Raw genomic sequence first — 18,251 nt, 5'->3', positions numbered from 1 at the left:
ATGCACATGAGCACAGAGAGGCTGGATTCGTGACATGTAGCTTATAGAGTGTAAATAATAAATAAATGTGGAACACCATACTTTACTTTTGTTGTTTTCAAGCATTTATTATTTACAGACAAATTGAGAGCAGTCAGTTAAATAGGATTTAAACCAAGAGAGCCTATCCAGTAAAATATATGATTTACCGTATCAAACGCATCCATTATCAGAAGACATTAATACATTTTAACAACCCTAATTAATGCAGTTTCAGTACTGTGATTTATTCTAAATTTCTAATTGTTTTCTAATGTTTTAATACTGTTTTCATGTGGATAACATAATTGTTGGGAATCTGCTTTTTTTTTTTTAGAAAAGACAAAAGGTTTGAAATCGCCTATAATTAGGACAGAGCATGTGGAGCAAGATTAGGTTTTTGATAACAGGGTTTGAACAATTTGAATACATATCCATATGCATTTATTAAGCTGTACAGTGGTGGTGTACAGTGATGTTTCGAGAACCCAGCCCCTAGTTCATCAGGTGCATTAGATATACAGATTTCTTAGAGAGTTAACAGAGTTTAACTGTAGGAAGCAGTCTTGTTTCCCAATCCTTTGCCTATTGCTAAGATAATTCCGACCAATAGGGGGTGATGTAGGTAAAGGATATGTAAAGACACTGTTACATGCGATAACTTGGCCCTTATTTACTTAATCTGTGGTTATAACTAGTGATTTTAAACTGGTGGTTAAGGAACAATCTATATTTCAAGTGGGAGACTTAATTATGTGATCAGGTACATTTTTGTGATAATTTAGAAACCAGTAAAAAGTGTCTGTGCACTAAAAAGTGAGAGGGAGATGGTAAGCAACATTGTGTGCAATATGATTTTGCAAATGGTTATTCTAAGCATTTAGCAGTTGAGCTATTTTGTTTGTCAGCAAAACAGTTGTTCATCACCAATTTACAACTGCAGTAATTACTTTGACTATTTTTCCTTTTACTGTATTTTATTGTACTAATATAGTAGAAGTTTTTTTAAGAAAAAAAGGATGTTAAGTTATCAGTGCCAAAAAAGAAAAGATCCAACAACAGCCAACATCAGCAACAGCCAACATCTGTCATCATGATATTGTGGTGCATCACGGGTGCCCTCCAAGTATATTTTAATTTTATAGAGTCATATGCTGCCAAGAAGGTAGTATATGAGTTTCCCAGTGAAGTCCATGCTTATTTCAGTAAGACAATGCCAGGCCCAATTTTTTATGCAATTAAACAATGTGGCTTCGTTACAACTATTAGTATGAATAGTAATTCCCTCAGTTCCCAAATGATTAAAAAAAGTGTAATTAATAGGAAAGGGGATGTAGCACAGTGGTAAACGACGCCCAAGTCCCAACTTTTTTTTTATGTTTTACAAAATACAATTAAATTGAGTCCAAGAATCACAAGATTTTTTATTGCATTCTACAAAAAAAAACAAAAAAAACCAGGAAATAGGGTTTGTACAGGGTGTCCCAAAATGAACGGACATTTAAATTTTTTCATAGAACACTTTTTATTTGAACATTAATGTTTTTGCTTTATTTGAAAGTGAAGACATGGAGGTTATGTATGAAACTAAACATCTGACAAATGACCGCCTCGACAGTGGCAGCACATGTTTACTCTTTTGATGAAATTTTCCATGACACATTGACATAATTGCTGAGAAATTTCAGTAATGTTGTGTCAAATTTCTTCTTTGAGGTCCTCAATGGATTGTGGTTTGATGGTGTATACTTTATCCTTAAGATAACCCCAAAGAAAGAAGTCTAACGGCGTCAAGTCACATGATGTTGGCGGCCAGTTCACATCACTATTTTTAAAGTGAATTTTTACAATTTCTACGCGTTTTTCGATTGTGTACCTTTTTATGATTTAACCTCCACGTTTACTAATGACAGCAATTTAAAAATCTCCAACTCTGGTTTTGCCGTGAAAAAATGGCTGCAAATTTAAAATGTCAGTTCATTTTGGGACACCCTGTATTATAGTATTTTTACATACACAGAAAAAAGCTGTGTACCGCATGTGTGCATCTTGTCATAGAGCCCTATTAAGGGCAGTGACACAGCCAATTGAATGTGTGTTGCTAGCTAAAATGGTCATCTTTTTATAAAATTATATATATCATACGAAGAATTGTTTGAAAGGCCACCTAATACAGTTAGAGAAGCACATGTTAAAATAAATACAAATAAAATAAAATAAATAAAAATAAAATAAAGTAAATAAAACTAAAATCTAAATAAATAAAATGATTTTAGCTATTTAACTTCATTACCTGATAAAAGAAATAGGGGGTCAGTAATAATACAAGTGATTAGAAATGACTGACAAAACAGTTCTGCGACTACAACAAAAAAACTGATTCAAAACCTAAAGCATTAAATCATATTATTCTTTTTGACTCATTATAAATATTTTTTTCTACAATGTAGTAAGGAAATTCTAAATGTTGATTTCATGTACATGAAGCAGGTCTTGACCCACAACGACTACATCATAAAAGTATAAAATCATTTAAATCAAAAAATTTTGGGCTGTGTAAACACATCACATATACATCCTTAGGAAAAGAAAGCCATAAACCTATAGAAAAAAAACAAATAGTTTTTAAACACTGATGTAAATCATTAATGGAAAAAGAATGTAACCTCTGACAATAAAACTCAGTCCACTGAAACTTTTTGAATAGGTCAGAAGCTGCCTAAAACTTTCAGTAACCATATCCTTCATGATAGCCCTGTTGATGGCCGTAATGATAACCGTGGTGGTATTCATACTCAGTCTCGGGGCATTGTATGCCTAGGCTCTGCTGGATGGTCATCTCCTGTCTGCGTAATTGCATGGAGTCAATCAGATCATAGATGATATCCATGGACCACATTGGTGATGGATACCATGACTTTACATTGCCATCCTTGCCCACCAGTAACATGGAGAAATACTCATGGCTAATCTGAAAGTAGTTCCTTATGTCTCTCACAAGTGCCACAGACAAGCTCTCACGGTCCACTGATCCACTGCCTGAAAAATTGAAATATTTTTTATTTGCATTGGACAAAAAACAGAAACAGCAGCTGAAAATGAGCTAAACTTTAAAATGCAACTTGAGGTACCTAACAAATTTCCAAAAGGCCTTGATAATTAAATTTAATTAAAAGTTTACGTAGAAAGGTTGTAAAAATCATGAAAGCTACACACAGGAGCAACCACAGAACTGGGAACTGGGTCTGGTAATTGCTTTGCATCGTTTAAGGGCCAACAAATATAAGGTCATTTCAGAAAACCAGGTGCATTCTATGCTGCAAATACTTTTCCTTGAGTTGAGGCTGTTATAGATGCAAAGAAGAGACCCAATTAAAAAAAAAAACTATATTTTTGCAATTTTCCATTTTCCTCCCAATCTAGTCATTTTTACTGTTCTCAGTTGTCCCCCACTGCTTGTACCACCCCTGCCCTGACCATAGAGAGCTGCATACTGTCATTTTTTAATTTTTTACCTGGCAGAGATACAGTCCCACAGAAAAACATGCTGTGCTGCCCTGTGTGCAGGCACCTCAAGCAGCCAGCAGGTTGCATTTGCAGCAGCAATGATGCAATGATGAACTCTGTGACCCTCCCTCTTTCAGGCACAGGCTGTATGATGTCTGGTGAGGTCAATAGCACAGCTGACTCATCACATTTCACATGATCAGTAGTCATCAATTTTGAGACTAAATATCTCATTAATTTATTCATTTTCTGTTTTACCACCACTTTATCCTCTTTAGGTTCGTGGTGTGTCCAATTTACTGGGCGCAAGGTAGGAAACACCCTGGACAGGTCACCACAACAGGGCAAACACACACACACACACACACACAAAAGGCAATTTTAGTAGCTCTAAATAACCTAATTGCATGTCTTTTGACTTTTGAGAGGAAACCGGAGCACCCAGAGCAAACAGAGACGGGGAGCTGCTGCCCCAGGGAATCAAACCCAGAACCTTCTTGCTGTAAAGCCACAATGCTACAAACTGAGCCACTGTGCTGCCCCAGTACATATTTTATTACATATAATTTGGTATGTGGCTGTAAATGCTGTTTGAAGATACAGTATGTTTGTTTTAAAAATCACCATTAATGGCGTAGAGCTCCAATATTCCGTCCATGTCCAGCATTTCAGTCCCCAGGAGCTTTAGAATTGACATATGACGAAGCCCTGTAAAAACACACATTTTAATCAATGATTATACATTATATAAAAATGAAAATGTAACGTTTTTATAAAACAATGTACACAATGTATGATTTACATTTAAAGGAAAACACCCAGACTTACAGACCTCAGCATATGCAACACTGAAAACAAAACCACAGACTAATAACTAATAATGTTGGGTTTTTAGTCACCATTTTGGCTATATTACATTTATATTACATTGCATTTAGTCATGCAATCCCCTTGTTCTGTACTTTTTCTTTAGACCTTCTATTATTATATATTTATTTATCCTTGCAACAATTAGACTTGCTTTTGATGATTCAGCATAAAGAAACACTGGTTTTAGCACAGGTCTAACATAGGTGATTTCATAGTATGGTACTTTTAATGGTTTGTGCTGGGCCCCTATATTTTAGTGAAGGAGAATCTTAATAATTGTGATGGAAAATGTTGATAATATAGTAGAAGTATTGTAGAAAGTTGCGTGCTTCTACCTTCAGTTCTTAAAGAACTGTTCTGGTCGGCGCAGAGTTCCATTTTAACTCTACTCAATACCCTTAAATTAAATTATAAAGCTTACTGGGAGTCAGGTTATATAAACCATTAATGCCTAACCGCACTTTTAAATTAATGCCCATTGTTTTTGATGTGATAGTTGCATGTAAGATAAAAACTAACATCTGTCATATTTTAACCAGTTGCTGAGCTTGTCAGTCATGGTCTCAAATGAGGCTGAAACAAAGACAGGTGCAAAGGGCCATTTATTTATTTAAAACGTTTAACTTACCCAGGTTGCATGTCTGACTGGACATTGCATAGAGCTGCTGCTGATACGCCCAGTCTTCATCACTGGGTGCTGATATCACAAAAAGTCTGCGTCGCCAGCGGAACCTGAGATCAAGCCAGTAAAGAGAATTAAACGATAACTATGAATCATGATGACATGCTTTGGCTAGATCACTTAGTGATCATTGGGTGATAAATTTAATGATATGGTGTAAGGAAACAGGCTGGTTTATGTTTATTTCATATAGTGCACTCAGAAAGTATTCAGAATTTAAAATATGTTTTAAAACCTAAAAGTATGGGTTTTTTAAATGTATTAAAAATAAAAAATCAGACCATTTGAAGTGAAACTCCAAATTGTGGTCAGGTGCATCTTGCTTGGTTTAATTATCTTTACAATGGGGTTAAAACTTAATTGGTGTCCACCTGTTGCAACATAAAGCAATGGGACACACCTGGATCTATAAGGCCCCATAACATACACTACATTTTCAGAAACTGTCTATGGATCTCCATGATCAAATTATGTCAAAGCATAGATCAGGGAAAGAATCTAAAACAATATTTAATGCTTTAAGTGTTCACAGGACCGCTGTAATTTTTAAATGGTAAAGGCTTGGCATCACCATAAACCTTTTTATTTTATTTGTCTAGCCAAGTTCAGCATCTAGGCCAGAAAGACCTTGGTCAGGGAGGAAAGAAAAATCTCAACAATTTTTTGAAAAGAGCTTAAAACTAAAAAAGAAAAAACTAGAATCTTGAATTGTTAATTATTTCTAACTTTTAACAAAAAGGTAAAAAAAGATGCCTGCAAAACAAAGAAAGTTGGGACATGGCATGTTTACCACTAGGTTGCATCATCTTTCCTATTTATTATAATATATTTATAAGAAACCGATCACTGCAGGCAGACCAGTCAAGCTTAAGCAATCTGTGTCTATGAGGTTGGCCCTTTATTTTTTCTATAGAATAGGAATAGCTGAAAACTGGAATGGCACAAGCCTGGTATCACGGCTTTTCAAAAAACTGTTTTGCCAACAAAGAAGCTGGCAAGTTTAAGAGGAAGAAACAGTAATATCTTCCACCTGAAGCAAATTCATGTTAATAAGGCGCAAATCACTGTCAATCAAAAGGAACCAACACACGCCTCCATGCCCCTTCTGCCAGCCAGAAATGGCAGGGCCACATTACAGCACTTACATGTTTCAGATATATGTTTCAAATATTTTTTGAAATGCTGTTCTCATTCATTTAAAAAATGCTGTCCAGCCCTAACTGGCTCTAAAAAAGTAAATACTTAAAAAGTAATTGCCCCCTTATTGGCTACATCAACCAGTTAACCAAATTTAATTGACAATTGGATTAAGTTTTACTAGTTACACACAGACAAAATTACAGCCAGACCTGTTGCATTTTCTGTGATGTTGCCTTTATCTTACATTAAATTAGCTGGAAGATCTGAAACATTTAAATGTAACAGTTTCTCATGCAATGCTGTTTCAAGGGCTCAAGGTTTATGCATATTTAACACGCCCAACATTCCCTGAAATGCAAAATTCAATTGTATAATTACAAATTATTATTAGGGTGTCATGGGGGGAAGTTTGTGGGGCTTTCGTCCTTGTCTTTGATTACAGACAGTGAGCTTTGTATGTTCTCCCTGTGTTAGTTTTGGTTTCCATTTTCCAATTTGATTTCCTCAACCTCCCAAAAACATTCATTAGGTGGTGTGAATGTGTGAGTTATGTATCTGGGCTTTATTCCTGCCTTGACCCCAGTGTTTTGGGTGGCAATGGATCCATTAGAACCCTGACCACAATACTGCGGTTATTTAACATAAATAAATAAATACAGTGGTAAAGTTTTAAACACTATGGGATCAGACCTGACATGGTAAATCAGCCTAACCTTGAATGAACATTTAAAATTACTTTAAAAATACTTTTCAAAGGGCTACTGAACTTGCACCATCAAAAAACTAGTAGCCTTCCCTTTACCCTGCCCATGGTTTTACCATTAAAACCATTACCATTAAAAATTATATTTTTGTAGATTATGCCAGACATCATCTGGAAAGTAATAGATTTCATACAGTGCAAATACATATTATCTAGAATTATTTGGATAGGCGGCTGTACAACCTAACACTTTATAACTTATTGCAAAACTGCTACAATTATTATTTTAATTTACATACCTTTTAATTTAAAATATAAGCATTAAGCAAAATAACAGCATGAAGAAAAATGTTACCTGGACAAAAAATTCTCCAGTGATCGTGGTTTTTCTTTTTTACAGGTCACTCCATCTCGCTTTTGCTGGTCCATTTCTCGGATACGGGAAGAGAATGTGTCGATGTACCCAAATACAGCTTTCATGGCAATTGGAACCTCATAAAATTGCTAAAACATCAAAAGAATATGTTGCACAAACATATGCAAGTAGGCAGAAAGCCACTAAATTTTTACATTTACTAGTTTTGAACAGCTTTTGAAGACATTATCAAGGTAATAAACAAGTTACAGTTTTAACTGTGCGCTTGTCATGTGACAGTTATAAAGCTTATAGAAAAATTTTATGTAGATTTATCTTCAAACCAAAACAAACACACAATTTAAAGCAGAACTGATCTTTTAGACTATTAAGAATTAAGGAACCATGAAAACAGCGAAGAAAAGAACTTATGTTGAAGGAAAGTAAAGCAGCTTTCGGGTGTCTTGATTAGCTAGACTCAGGTTAACAGAGAATCATCTCACTGCCCTTTGCAGCAGCCAGCCTTCACACTGGCCCCTCTGTATACACCAGCCGTCTGCAAACAGGGTTTTACCCTTCAGACAATCATGCAACTGAGGCAGCTGTAAATAGCACTGTATATATACTGTGTGTGGGTATATATATACAGTGTATCACAAAAGTGAGTACACCCCTCACATTTCTGCAAATATTTCATTATATCTTTTCATGGGACAACACTATAGACATGAAACTTGGATATAACTTAGAGTAGTCAGTGTACAGCTTGTATAGCAGTGTAGATTTACTGTCTTCTGAAAATAACTCAACACACAGCCATTAATGTCTAAATAGCTGGCAACATAAGTGAGTACACCCCACAGTGAACATGTCCAAATTGTGCCCAAAGTGTCAATATTTTGTGTGACCACCATTATTATCCAGCACTGCCTTAACCCTCCTGGGCATGGAATTCACCAGAGCTGCACAGGTTGCTACTGGAATCCTCTTCCACTCCTCCATGATGACATCACGGAGCTAGTGGATGTTAGACACCTTGAACTCCTCCACCTTCCACTTGAGGATGCGCCACAGGTGCTCAATTGGGTTTAGTCCATCACCTTTACCTTCAGCTTCCTCAGCAAGGCAGTTGTCATCTTGGAGGTTGTGTTTGGGGTCGTTATCCTGTTGGAAAACTGCCATGAGGCCCAGTTTTCGAAGGGAGGGGATCATGCTCTGTTTCAGAATGTCACAGTACATGTTGGAATTCATGTTTCCCTCAATGAACTGCAGCTCCCCAGTGCCAGCAACACTCATGCAGCCCAAGACCATGATGCTACCACCACCATGCTTGACTGTAGGCAAGATACAGTTGTCTTGGTACTTCTCACCAGGGCGCCGCCACACATGCTGGACACCATCTGAGCCAAACAAGTTTATCTTGGTCTCGTCAGACCACAGGGCATTCCAGTAATCCATGTTCTTGGACTGCTTGTCTTCGGCAAACTGTTTGCGGGCTTTCTTGTGCGTCAGCTTCCTTCTGGGATGACGACCATGCAGACCGAGTTGATGCAGTGTGCGGCGTATGGTCTGAGCACTGACAGGCTGACCTCCCACGTCTTCAACCTCTGCAGCAATGCTGGCAGCACTCATGTGTCTATTTTTTAAAGCCAACCTCTGGATATGACGCCGAACACGTGGACTCGACTTCTTTGGTCGACCCTGGCGAAGCCTGTTCCGAGTGGAACCTGTCCTGGAAAACCGCTGTATGACCTTGGCCACCATGCTGTAGCTCAGTTTCAGGGTGTTAGCAATCTTCTTATAGCCCAGGCCATCTTTGTGGAGAGCAACAATTCTATTTCTCACATCCTCAGAGAGTTCTTTGCCATGAGGTGCCATGTTGAATATCCAGTGGCCAGTATGAGAGAATTGTACCCAAAACACCAAATTTAACAGCCCTGCTCCCCATTTACACCTGGGACCTTGACACATGACACCAGGGAGGGACAACGACACATTTGGGCACAATTTGGACATGTTCACTGTGGGGTGTACTCACTTATGTTGCCAGCTATTTAGACATTAATGTCTGTGTGTTGAGTTATTTTCAGAAGACAGTAAATCTACACTGCTATACAAGCTGTACACTGACTACTCTAAGTTATATCCAAGTTTCATGTCTATAGTGTTGTCCCATGAAAAGATATAATGAAATATTTGCAGAAATGTGAGGGGTGTACTCACTTTTGTGATACACTGTATATATATATATATATATAGTGGCGATTTCTCTAAGACTGCAAGGGAAGCTCAGCTTCCCCTAAAATGTCCAAAATTAAATGGTCAAATATGTACAGTTGTGTTAACATTTCATTGACTACAAATGCGTTAGAACACGTTCATCTCGAAGACGAGTTCGTTCAGAATCAGCTAATTATCACAAATCGACTAGATTTTCTTAACTTAACTCATACATTCCCGTAGTGTCAATGCATTTGCCCGCAGAAGCTGAGCGTCTCTTCACCTCTATGGGACTGCGTTGAGTTTTTTTTTTTTATGCTCCGAAACTCGCCGGTCATTGGATAAATGCCTCGATTTTGTCCCGCCCCCAGACGCTGAGCTTCTGCAAGATGATTGGAGGATCAGTGGAAAGGCTGAATCCCGTTTTGATTGACAGCTAGTTTGAGCGCTACACCGTCACTTCTCAAACTCAAACTCAAACGAAACTTTATTGGCATGACAAATAGGGACATTCGTATTGCCAAAGCAATACACTTCATTAGTCACTTAATCACTAGGAGCTTCAGTCCCATCGCGGATTTTGCGAGTGAAGTCGAAAGACAAACTGCAACCCATTTCAGGCCATTTTCTTGTAAAAGGAACAGAGGGCACAATTTATGTGTAAATAAATTGACAAATTTTATGATGTAAGCCGACAATGAGCTTCCCCTCTTTGAAAGACCAGCAGCCGCCACTGATATATACTGTATATATATATATATACAGTGTATCACAAAAGTGAGTACACCCCTCACATTACTGCAAATATTTTATTATATCTTTTCATGGGACAACACTATAGAAATAAAACTTGGATACAGTGCTTGTAACTTTATGGTGTTCATTTGTATTCTTGGGTAAGGTAAGCTTCTGGTTAAAGTGTATATTTTTTGCTGTAACTTGTTCTAGACCCTGTCTTTGTAACTTTGATTATTCACATTGCTAGAATTGAAGTAGCATTTAACTATTGTTAAAAGATAGTCTGTTGATACATTAATCTGTGTTTTGCTGATTGGTTAAAGTGGTATCAGGTGACTGTTGTTAGACCTGTTGTTAGAGGCTTAGGTGTGAATTGAGGGGCAGGGCTAAGCTTAGTATAAAATTAAAGCTCCGCTACAGATGGTACCTTCTCTATCACTATGTTTTTTTTCTACTAATCTAAACTAACTTGGGTAAGTACTATCAGTCTCTGACATTGTTCAATCTATCAAACTTTTTTCTCAGCACGTGCTACTCAAACATCAGCTCGATCAGCTCGATCAGCTCTGTCCTCCTACCCTCAAACAAGGTAAACCTTCTCACCCTGCTCCTTGGCTTTCAGATGCACTGCGCAGCAACAGAAGAGAATTAAGGGCAGCTGAGAGAAAGTGGAGGAAATCTAAGCTCAGTGTTGATCTCCACGCCTACCACGATCTGCTGTCCAGGTTCTCATCTGACGTGACTGCTGCAAAAACATCTTTTTACAAAGCCAAGCTTGAACAATCTTCTGCTGACCTACGTAAGCTTCATGCTATCTTTTCCTCTCTTCTAAACCCTCCTGCTCCTCCCCCTTCTGCCTCTCTCACTGCTACTGACTTTTCAACATTCTTTCAGGACAAGATCGACAAAATCAATCAATCCTTCTCTCCGACTGACCCACTTTCAACTGACCCTCAACCCACCAACACACTCACCAGCTTCACCCCACTCACCATGGATGAGGTTACACAGCTCCTCTCATCCAGCAATCCCACTACATGCACACTTGACCCTATACCATCCACCATCCTCAAAGACATCTCACAGGACCTAATCCCCTTCATCACACCCATCATCAACAACTCCCTGACATCAGGTGTCGTCCCTACTGCTTTTAAGAAAGCTCAGGTCATTCCCCTTCTTAAGAAACCTACACTAGACACTACAGACATTAACAACTACAGACCTGTCTCACTCCTCTCTTTTCTATCCAAAATTCTGGAACGTGCTGTCTATAACCAACTGTCTGCCTTTCTTACTCAGAATGATCTCCACGATCAGTACCAGTCTGGCTTCAAGGCAGCGCATTCTACGGAAACAGCTCTTGTAGCGGTTACTGAGAAGCTTCATGCAGCCAAAGCAGCCAAACTGTCATCTGTCCTTATTCTTCTTGACCTCTCTGCGGCCTTCGACACAGTGAATCACAGCATTCTCCTGACCACTCTCTCCAACCTTGGAGTAACAGGTTCAGCATGGCAATGGATGGCCTCCTACCTAGAAGGGCGCTCCTACCAAGTGTCATGGAGGGGATCCATATCTCCCCCATGCACTCTCTCAACCAGTGTTCCTCAGGGCTCTGTACTCGGCCCACTTCTTTTCTCTATCTACACCCGCTCTCTGGGCAAGGTCATAGCCTCCCATGGCTTCTCCTACCACTCCTATGCAGATGACACTCAGCTCGTTCTGTCATTTCCTCCTTCAGACACGCAAGTCTCAGCTCGCATCTCAGCATGTCTGCGAGATATCTCACAATGGATGTCGGCTCATCATCTAAAACTTAATCCCAGCAAGACAGAGATGTTGCTCATTCCTGGAGATCAGTCTCCAACCCAGGACCTAGTCATTTCTCTGGATGACTCCCAGATCAGACCATCTGATAAGGTAAGAAGTCTTGGTGTTGTTCTTGATAACCAGCTGACATTCTCTCCTTATATAGCCAACATGACAAGAGCGTGTCGGTTCCTCCTGTACAACATCAGGAAGATTCGTCCATTTCTCTCCAGGGAAGCTACTCAGATTCTGGTGCAATCACTTGTAATCTCACGGTTGGACTACTGCAACTCCCTTCTGGCTGGAGCTCCCATGTCCACGATTAAACCCTTACAGCTCATTCAAAATGCAGCTGCCCGTCTGGTTTTTAACCAACCCAAACACTGCCACATCACCCCACTGCGTTCTCTTCACTGGCTTCCTGTAGCTGCACGCATTCAGTTTAAAACACTGACGCTCGCCTACAAAGCCAAAAAAGGACCAGCCCCAAGCTACCTTCGGGGTCTAATCAAACCCCGCTCTGTACCACGCAACCTCCGAGCCTCTAGTCTCGCTCGACTTGAGCCTCCATCCAGGACTAAAGGAAGACAAGCATCAAGGCTCTTCTCTGTTCTAGCGCCCAAATGGTGGAACGAACTTCCTCTGTCTGTCCGAACATCTGAGTCTCTTGCTGTCTTTAAAAAACGATTAAAAACCCACCTTTTTACTAAACACTTAGACTGACTTGTACTTATTTACTAACACTTTATTCCAATCTTTTCCATTAAAAAAAAAAAAAACCTTTGGTTCTAACAGGTTTTAGCAGATTTGTGTTCTTCGACTGTTGTTTACCTAAACTTGAGAAATGAAATGTTCACTATAGAAGCACTTCTGTAAGTCGCTCTGGATAAGAGTGTCTGCTAAAAACTGAAAATGTAAAATGTAAATGTAAATATAACTTAGAGTAGTCAGTGTACAACTTGTATAGCAGTGTAGATTTACTGTCTTCTGAAAATAACTCAACACACAGCCATTAATGTCTAAATGGCTGGCAACATAAGTGAGTACACCCCACAGTGAACATGTCCAAATTGTGCCCAAAGTGTCAATATTTTGTGTGACCACCATATTATCCAGCACTGCCTTAACCCTCATGGGCATGGAATTCATCAGAGCTGCACAGGTTGCTACTGGAATCCTCTTCCACTCCTCCATGATGACATCACGGAGCTGGTGGATGTTAGACACCTTGAACTCCTCCACCTTCCACTTGAGGATGCGCCACAGGTGCTCAATTGGGTTTAGTCCATAAACTTTACCTTCAGCTTCCTCAGCAAGGCAGTTGTCATCTTGGAGGTTGTGTTTGGGGTCGTTATCCTGTTGGAAAACTGCCATGAGGCCCAGTTTTCGAAGGGAGGGGATCATGCTCTGTTTCAGAATGTCACAGTACATGTTGAAATTCACGTTTCCCTCAATGAACAGCAGCTCCCCAGTGCCAGCAACACTCATGCAGCCCAAGACCATGATGCTACCACCACCATGCTTGACTGTAGGCAAGATACAGTTGTCTTGGTACTTCTCACCAGGGCGCCGCCACACATGCTGGACACCATCTGAGCCAAACAAGTTTATCTTGGTCTCGTCAGACCACAGGGCATTCCAGTAATCCATGTTCTTGGACTGCTTGTCTTCAGCAAACTGTTTGCGGGCTTTCTTGTGCGTCAGCTTCCTTCTGGGATGACGACCATGCAGACCGAGTTGATGCAGTGTGCGGCGTATGGTCTGAGCACTGACAGGCTGACCTCCCACGTCTTCAACCTCTGCAGCAATGCTGGCAGCACTCATGTGTCTATTTTTTAAAGCCAACCTCTGGATATGACGCCGAACACATGGACTCAACTTCGGTCGACCCTGGCGAAGCCTGTTCCGAGTGGAACCTGTCCTGGAAAACCGCTGTATGACCTTGGCCACCATGCTGTAGCTCAGTTTCAGGGTGTTAGCAATCTTCTTATAGCCCAGGCCATCTTTGTGGAGAGCAACAATCCTATTTCTCACATCCTCAGAGTTCTTCGCCATGAGGTGCCATGTTGAATATCCAGTGGCCAGTATGAGAGAATTGTACCCAAAACACCAAATTTAACAGCCCTGCTCCCCATTTACACCTGGGACCTTGACACATGACACCAGGGAGGGACAACGACACATTTGGGCACAATTTGGACATGTTCACTGTGGGGTGTACTCACTTATGTTGCCAGCTATTTAGACATTAATGGCTGTGTGTTGAGTTATTTTCAGAAGACAGTAAATCTACACTGCTATACAAGCTGTACACTGACTACTCTAAGTTATATCCAAGTTTCATGTCTATAGTGTTGTCCCATGAAAAGATATAATGAAATATTTGCAGAAATGTGAGGGGTGTACTCACTTTTGTGATACACTGTATATATACAGTATATACAGTGGGGCCAAAAAGTATTTAGTCAGCCACTGATTGTGCAGGTTCTCCTACTTAGAAAGATGAGAGAGGTCTGTAATTTTCATCATAGGTACACTTCAACTATGAGACACAAAATGAGAAAAACAAATCCAGGAAATCACATTGTAGGATTTTTAAAGAATTTATTTGTAAATTATGGTGGAAAATAAGTATTTGGTCAATAACAAAAGTTCAACTTAATACTTTGTAACATAACCTTTGTTGGCAATGACAGAGGTCAAACGTTTTCTGTAAGTCTTCACCAGGTTTGCACACACTGTAGCTGGTATTTTGGCCCATTCCTCCATGCAGATCTCCTCTAGAGCAGTGATGTTTTGGGGCTGTCACTGGGCAACACAGACTGCACAAATTTTCTATGGGGTTGAGGTCTGGAGACTGGCTAGGCCACTCCAGGACCTTGAAATGCTTTTTACGGAGCCACTCCTTCGTTGCCCGAGCGGTGTGTTTGGGATCATTGTCATGCTGGAAGACCCAGCCACGTTCCATCTTCAATGCTCTCACTGATGGAAGGAGGTTTTGGCTTAAAATCTCATGATACATGGCCCCGTTCATTCTTCCCTTAACACGGATCAGTCGTCCTGTCCCCTCTGCAGAAAAACAGCCCCAAAGCATGATGTTTCCACCCCTATGCTTCACAGTAGGTATGGTGTTCTTGGGTTTTTCTTCTTCCTCCAAACATGACAAGTTGAGTTTTTACCAAAAAGTTTCATTTTGGTTTCATCTGACCACATGATATTCTCCCAATCCTCTTCTGGATCATCCATATGCTCTCTGGCAAACTTCAGACAGGCCTGGACATGTACTGGCTTAAGCAGGGGGACACGCCTGGCACTGCAGGATTTGAGTCCCTCTCGGCGTAGTGTATTACTGATGGTAGCCTTTGTTACTTTGGTCCCAGCTCTCTGCAGGTCATTCATCAGGTCCCTCTGTGTAGTTCTGGGATTTTTGCTCACTGTTCTCATGATCATTTTGACCCCACAGGATGAGATCTTGACCCCAAGGGAGATTATCAATGGTCTTGTATGTCTTCCATTTTCTTACAATTGCTCCCACAGTTGATTTATTCACACAACCTGCTTGCCTATTGTAGATTTACTCTTCCCAGCCTGGTGCAGGTCTACAATTTTCTTCCTGGTGTCCTCCGACAGCTCTTTGGTCTTGGCCATGGTTAAGTTTTGAGTCTGACTGTTTGAGGCTGTGGACAGGTGTCTTTTATACAGATAACGAGGTCAAACAGGTGCCATTAATACAGGTAACGAGTGGAGGACAGAAGAGCTTCTTAAAGAATAAGTTACAGGTCTGTGAGAGCCAGAAATCTTGCTTGTTTGTGGGTGACCAAATACTTATTTTCCACCATAATTTACGAATAAATTCTTTAAAAATCCTACAATGTGATTTCCTGGATTTTTTTTTTTCATTTTGTCTCTCATAGTTGAAGTGTACCTATGATGAAAATTACAGACCTCTCTCATCTTTCTAAGTAGGAGAACTTGCACAATCAGTGACTGACTAAATACTTTTTGACCCCACTGTATATACAGCGGAACCTTGACATACGAGTTTAATTCGTTCTGTGACCAAGCTCGTAACTCAATTTGCTCGTATATCAAATCAAATTTTCCCATTAAAATGAATTGAAACGCTATTAATCCGTTCCAGCCCCCCAAAAACCACACCGATTTTTTTGTTACGTGTTTTTAAATAAGAAAAATGTACTTTATAAATAACAAATAATGTATAAAAAAATAATAACACATAATAAAAGAGAATGTAAAGAAATAAACTGGTTTTATTAAGTGTATTTACCTTAAAAATCAGACGAAGATGCTGGCGGAGGTGGAGATTGGCGGAGGAAGTTGGGGGAGTGTTTCATTTCATGCTCTATCACTTAACTTACTCGCTACACACTTAATGCTACAATATATTGCTAAATTTAACTTACACACTATGCTACACTTTATCGCTAAACATAATTGCTACTTTAAAAAAAACAAAACAGTTTTTTACTTCACTTAATCTTATTCTTCACTGACTTTTGGCTTTTTCGTCACATTTTCCTCTCTTTCACTTGCTTTTACGGCAAGATAACCAGGTGAACTGAACTCAGCTGAGCTCGTAACTCAGATCTCGGCTTGTATCACAAAGCAAAAAATCGACCAAGTGACAGCTCGTATCTCGGAAAATTTGTAAGTTGGGTCACTCGTAAGTCAAGGTTCCACTGTATATATACAGTGTATCACAAAAGTGAGTACACCCCTCACATTTCTGCAGATATTTAAGTATATCTTTTCATGGGACAACACTGACAAAATGACACTTTGACACAATGAAAAGTAGTCTGTGTGCAGCTTATATAACAGTGTAAATTTATTCTTCCCTCAAAATAACTCAATATACAGCCATTAATGTCTAAACCACCGGCAACAAAAGTGAGTACACCCCTAAGAGACTACACCCCTAAATGTCCAAATTGAGCACTGCTTGTCATTTTCCCTCCAAAATGTCATGTGACTCGTTAGTGTTACTAGGTCTCAGGTGTGCATAGGGAGCAGGTGTGTTCAATTTAGTAGTACAGCTCTCACACTCTCTCATACTGGTCACTGAAAGTTCCAACATGGCACCTCATGGCAAAGAACTCTCTGAGGATCTTAAAAGACGAATTGTTGCGCTACATGAAGATGGCCAAGGCTACAAGAAGATTGCCAACACTGAGCTGCAGCACAGTGGCCAAGATCATCCAGCGTTTTAAAAGAGCAGGGTCCACTCAGAACAGACCTCGCGTTGGTCGTCCAAAGAAGCTGAGTGCACGTGCTCAGCGTCACATCCAACTGCTGTCTTTGAAAGATAGGCGCAGGAGTGCTGTCAGCATTGCTGCAGAGATTGAAAAGGTGGGGGGTCAGCCTGTCAGTGCTCAGACCATACGCCGCACACTACATCAAATTGGTCTGCATGGCTGTCACCCCAGAAGGAAGCCTCTTCTGAAGTCTCTACACAAGAAAGCCTGCAAACAGTTTGCTGAAGACATGTCAACAAAGGACATGGATTACTGGAACCATGTCCTATGGTCTGATGAGACCAAGATTAATTTGTTTGGTTCAGATGGTCTCAAGCATGTGTGGCGGCAATCAGGTGAGAAGTACAAAGATAAGTGTGTCATGCCTACAGTCAAGCATGGTGGTGGGAATGCCAAGGTCTGGGGCTGCATGAGTGCAGCAGGTGTTGGGGAGTTACATTTCATTGAGGGACACATGAACTCCAATATGTACTGTGAAATACTGAAGCAGAGCATGATCCCCTCCCTTCGGAAACTGGGTCGCAGGGCAGTGTTCCAGCATGATAATGACCCCAAACACACCTCTAAGACGACCACTGCTTTATTGAAGAGGCTGAGGGTAAAGGTAATGGACTGGCCAAGCATGTCTCCAGACCTAAACCCAATAGAACATCTTTGGGGCATCCTCAAGCGGAAGGTGGAGGAGCGCAAAGTCTCGAATATCCGCCAGCTCCGTGATGTCGTCATGGAGGAGTGGAAAAGCATTCCAGTGGCAACCTGTGAAGCTCTGGTAAACTCCATGCCCAGGAGAGTTAAGGCAGTTCTGGGAAATAATGGTGGCCACACAAAATATTGACACTTCAGGAACTTTCACTAAGGGGTGTACTCACTTTTGTTGCCGGTGGTTTAGACATTAATGGCTGTATATTGAGTTATTTTGAGGAAAGAATAAAT

At 40.2% G+C, this 18,251-nt stretch overlaps 1 protein-coding gene across 1 annotated transcript in view; it reads right to left on the bottom strand.

The window, feature by feature from the left end:
- Positions 1–1,422: 1,422 nt before the first annotated feature.
- The window catches only part of ccdc80 (coiled-coil domain containing 80), a 35,895-nt gene continuing 19,066 nt past the window's right edge, over positions 1,423–18,251 (bottom strand). Inside the window, exons 4-7 of the mRNA XM_063006369.1 lie at positions 7,276–7,424; positions 5,024–5,127; positions 4,150–4,233; positions 1,423–3,057 (exon numbers count right to left, since the gene is read on the bottom strand). Coding sequence (XP_062862439.1) covers positions 2,747–3,057; positions 4,150–4,233; positions 5,024–5,127; positions 7,276–7,424 — 648 coding nt within the window. The 3' untranslated portion in view covers positions 1,423–2,746. The remainder of the gene's footprint in view (positions 3,058–4,149; positions 4,234–5,023; positions 5,128–7,275; positions 7,425–18,251) is intronic.

The sequence above is a fragment of the Trichomycterus rosablanca genome, chromosome 12, assembly GCF_030014385.1.
Source record: "Trichomycterus rosablanca isolate fTriRos1 chromosome 12, fTriRos1.hap1, whole genome shotgun sequence".
NCBI lineage: Eukaryota > Metazoa > Chordata > Actinopteri > Siluriformes > Trichomycteridae > Trichomycterus > Trichomycterus rosablanca.
The sequence above is the reverse complement of the archived record's forward strand: the minus strand, read 5'-3'. Positions and strand labels throughout refer to the sequence as shown.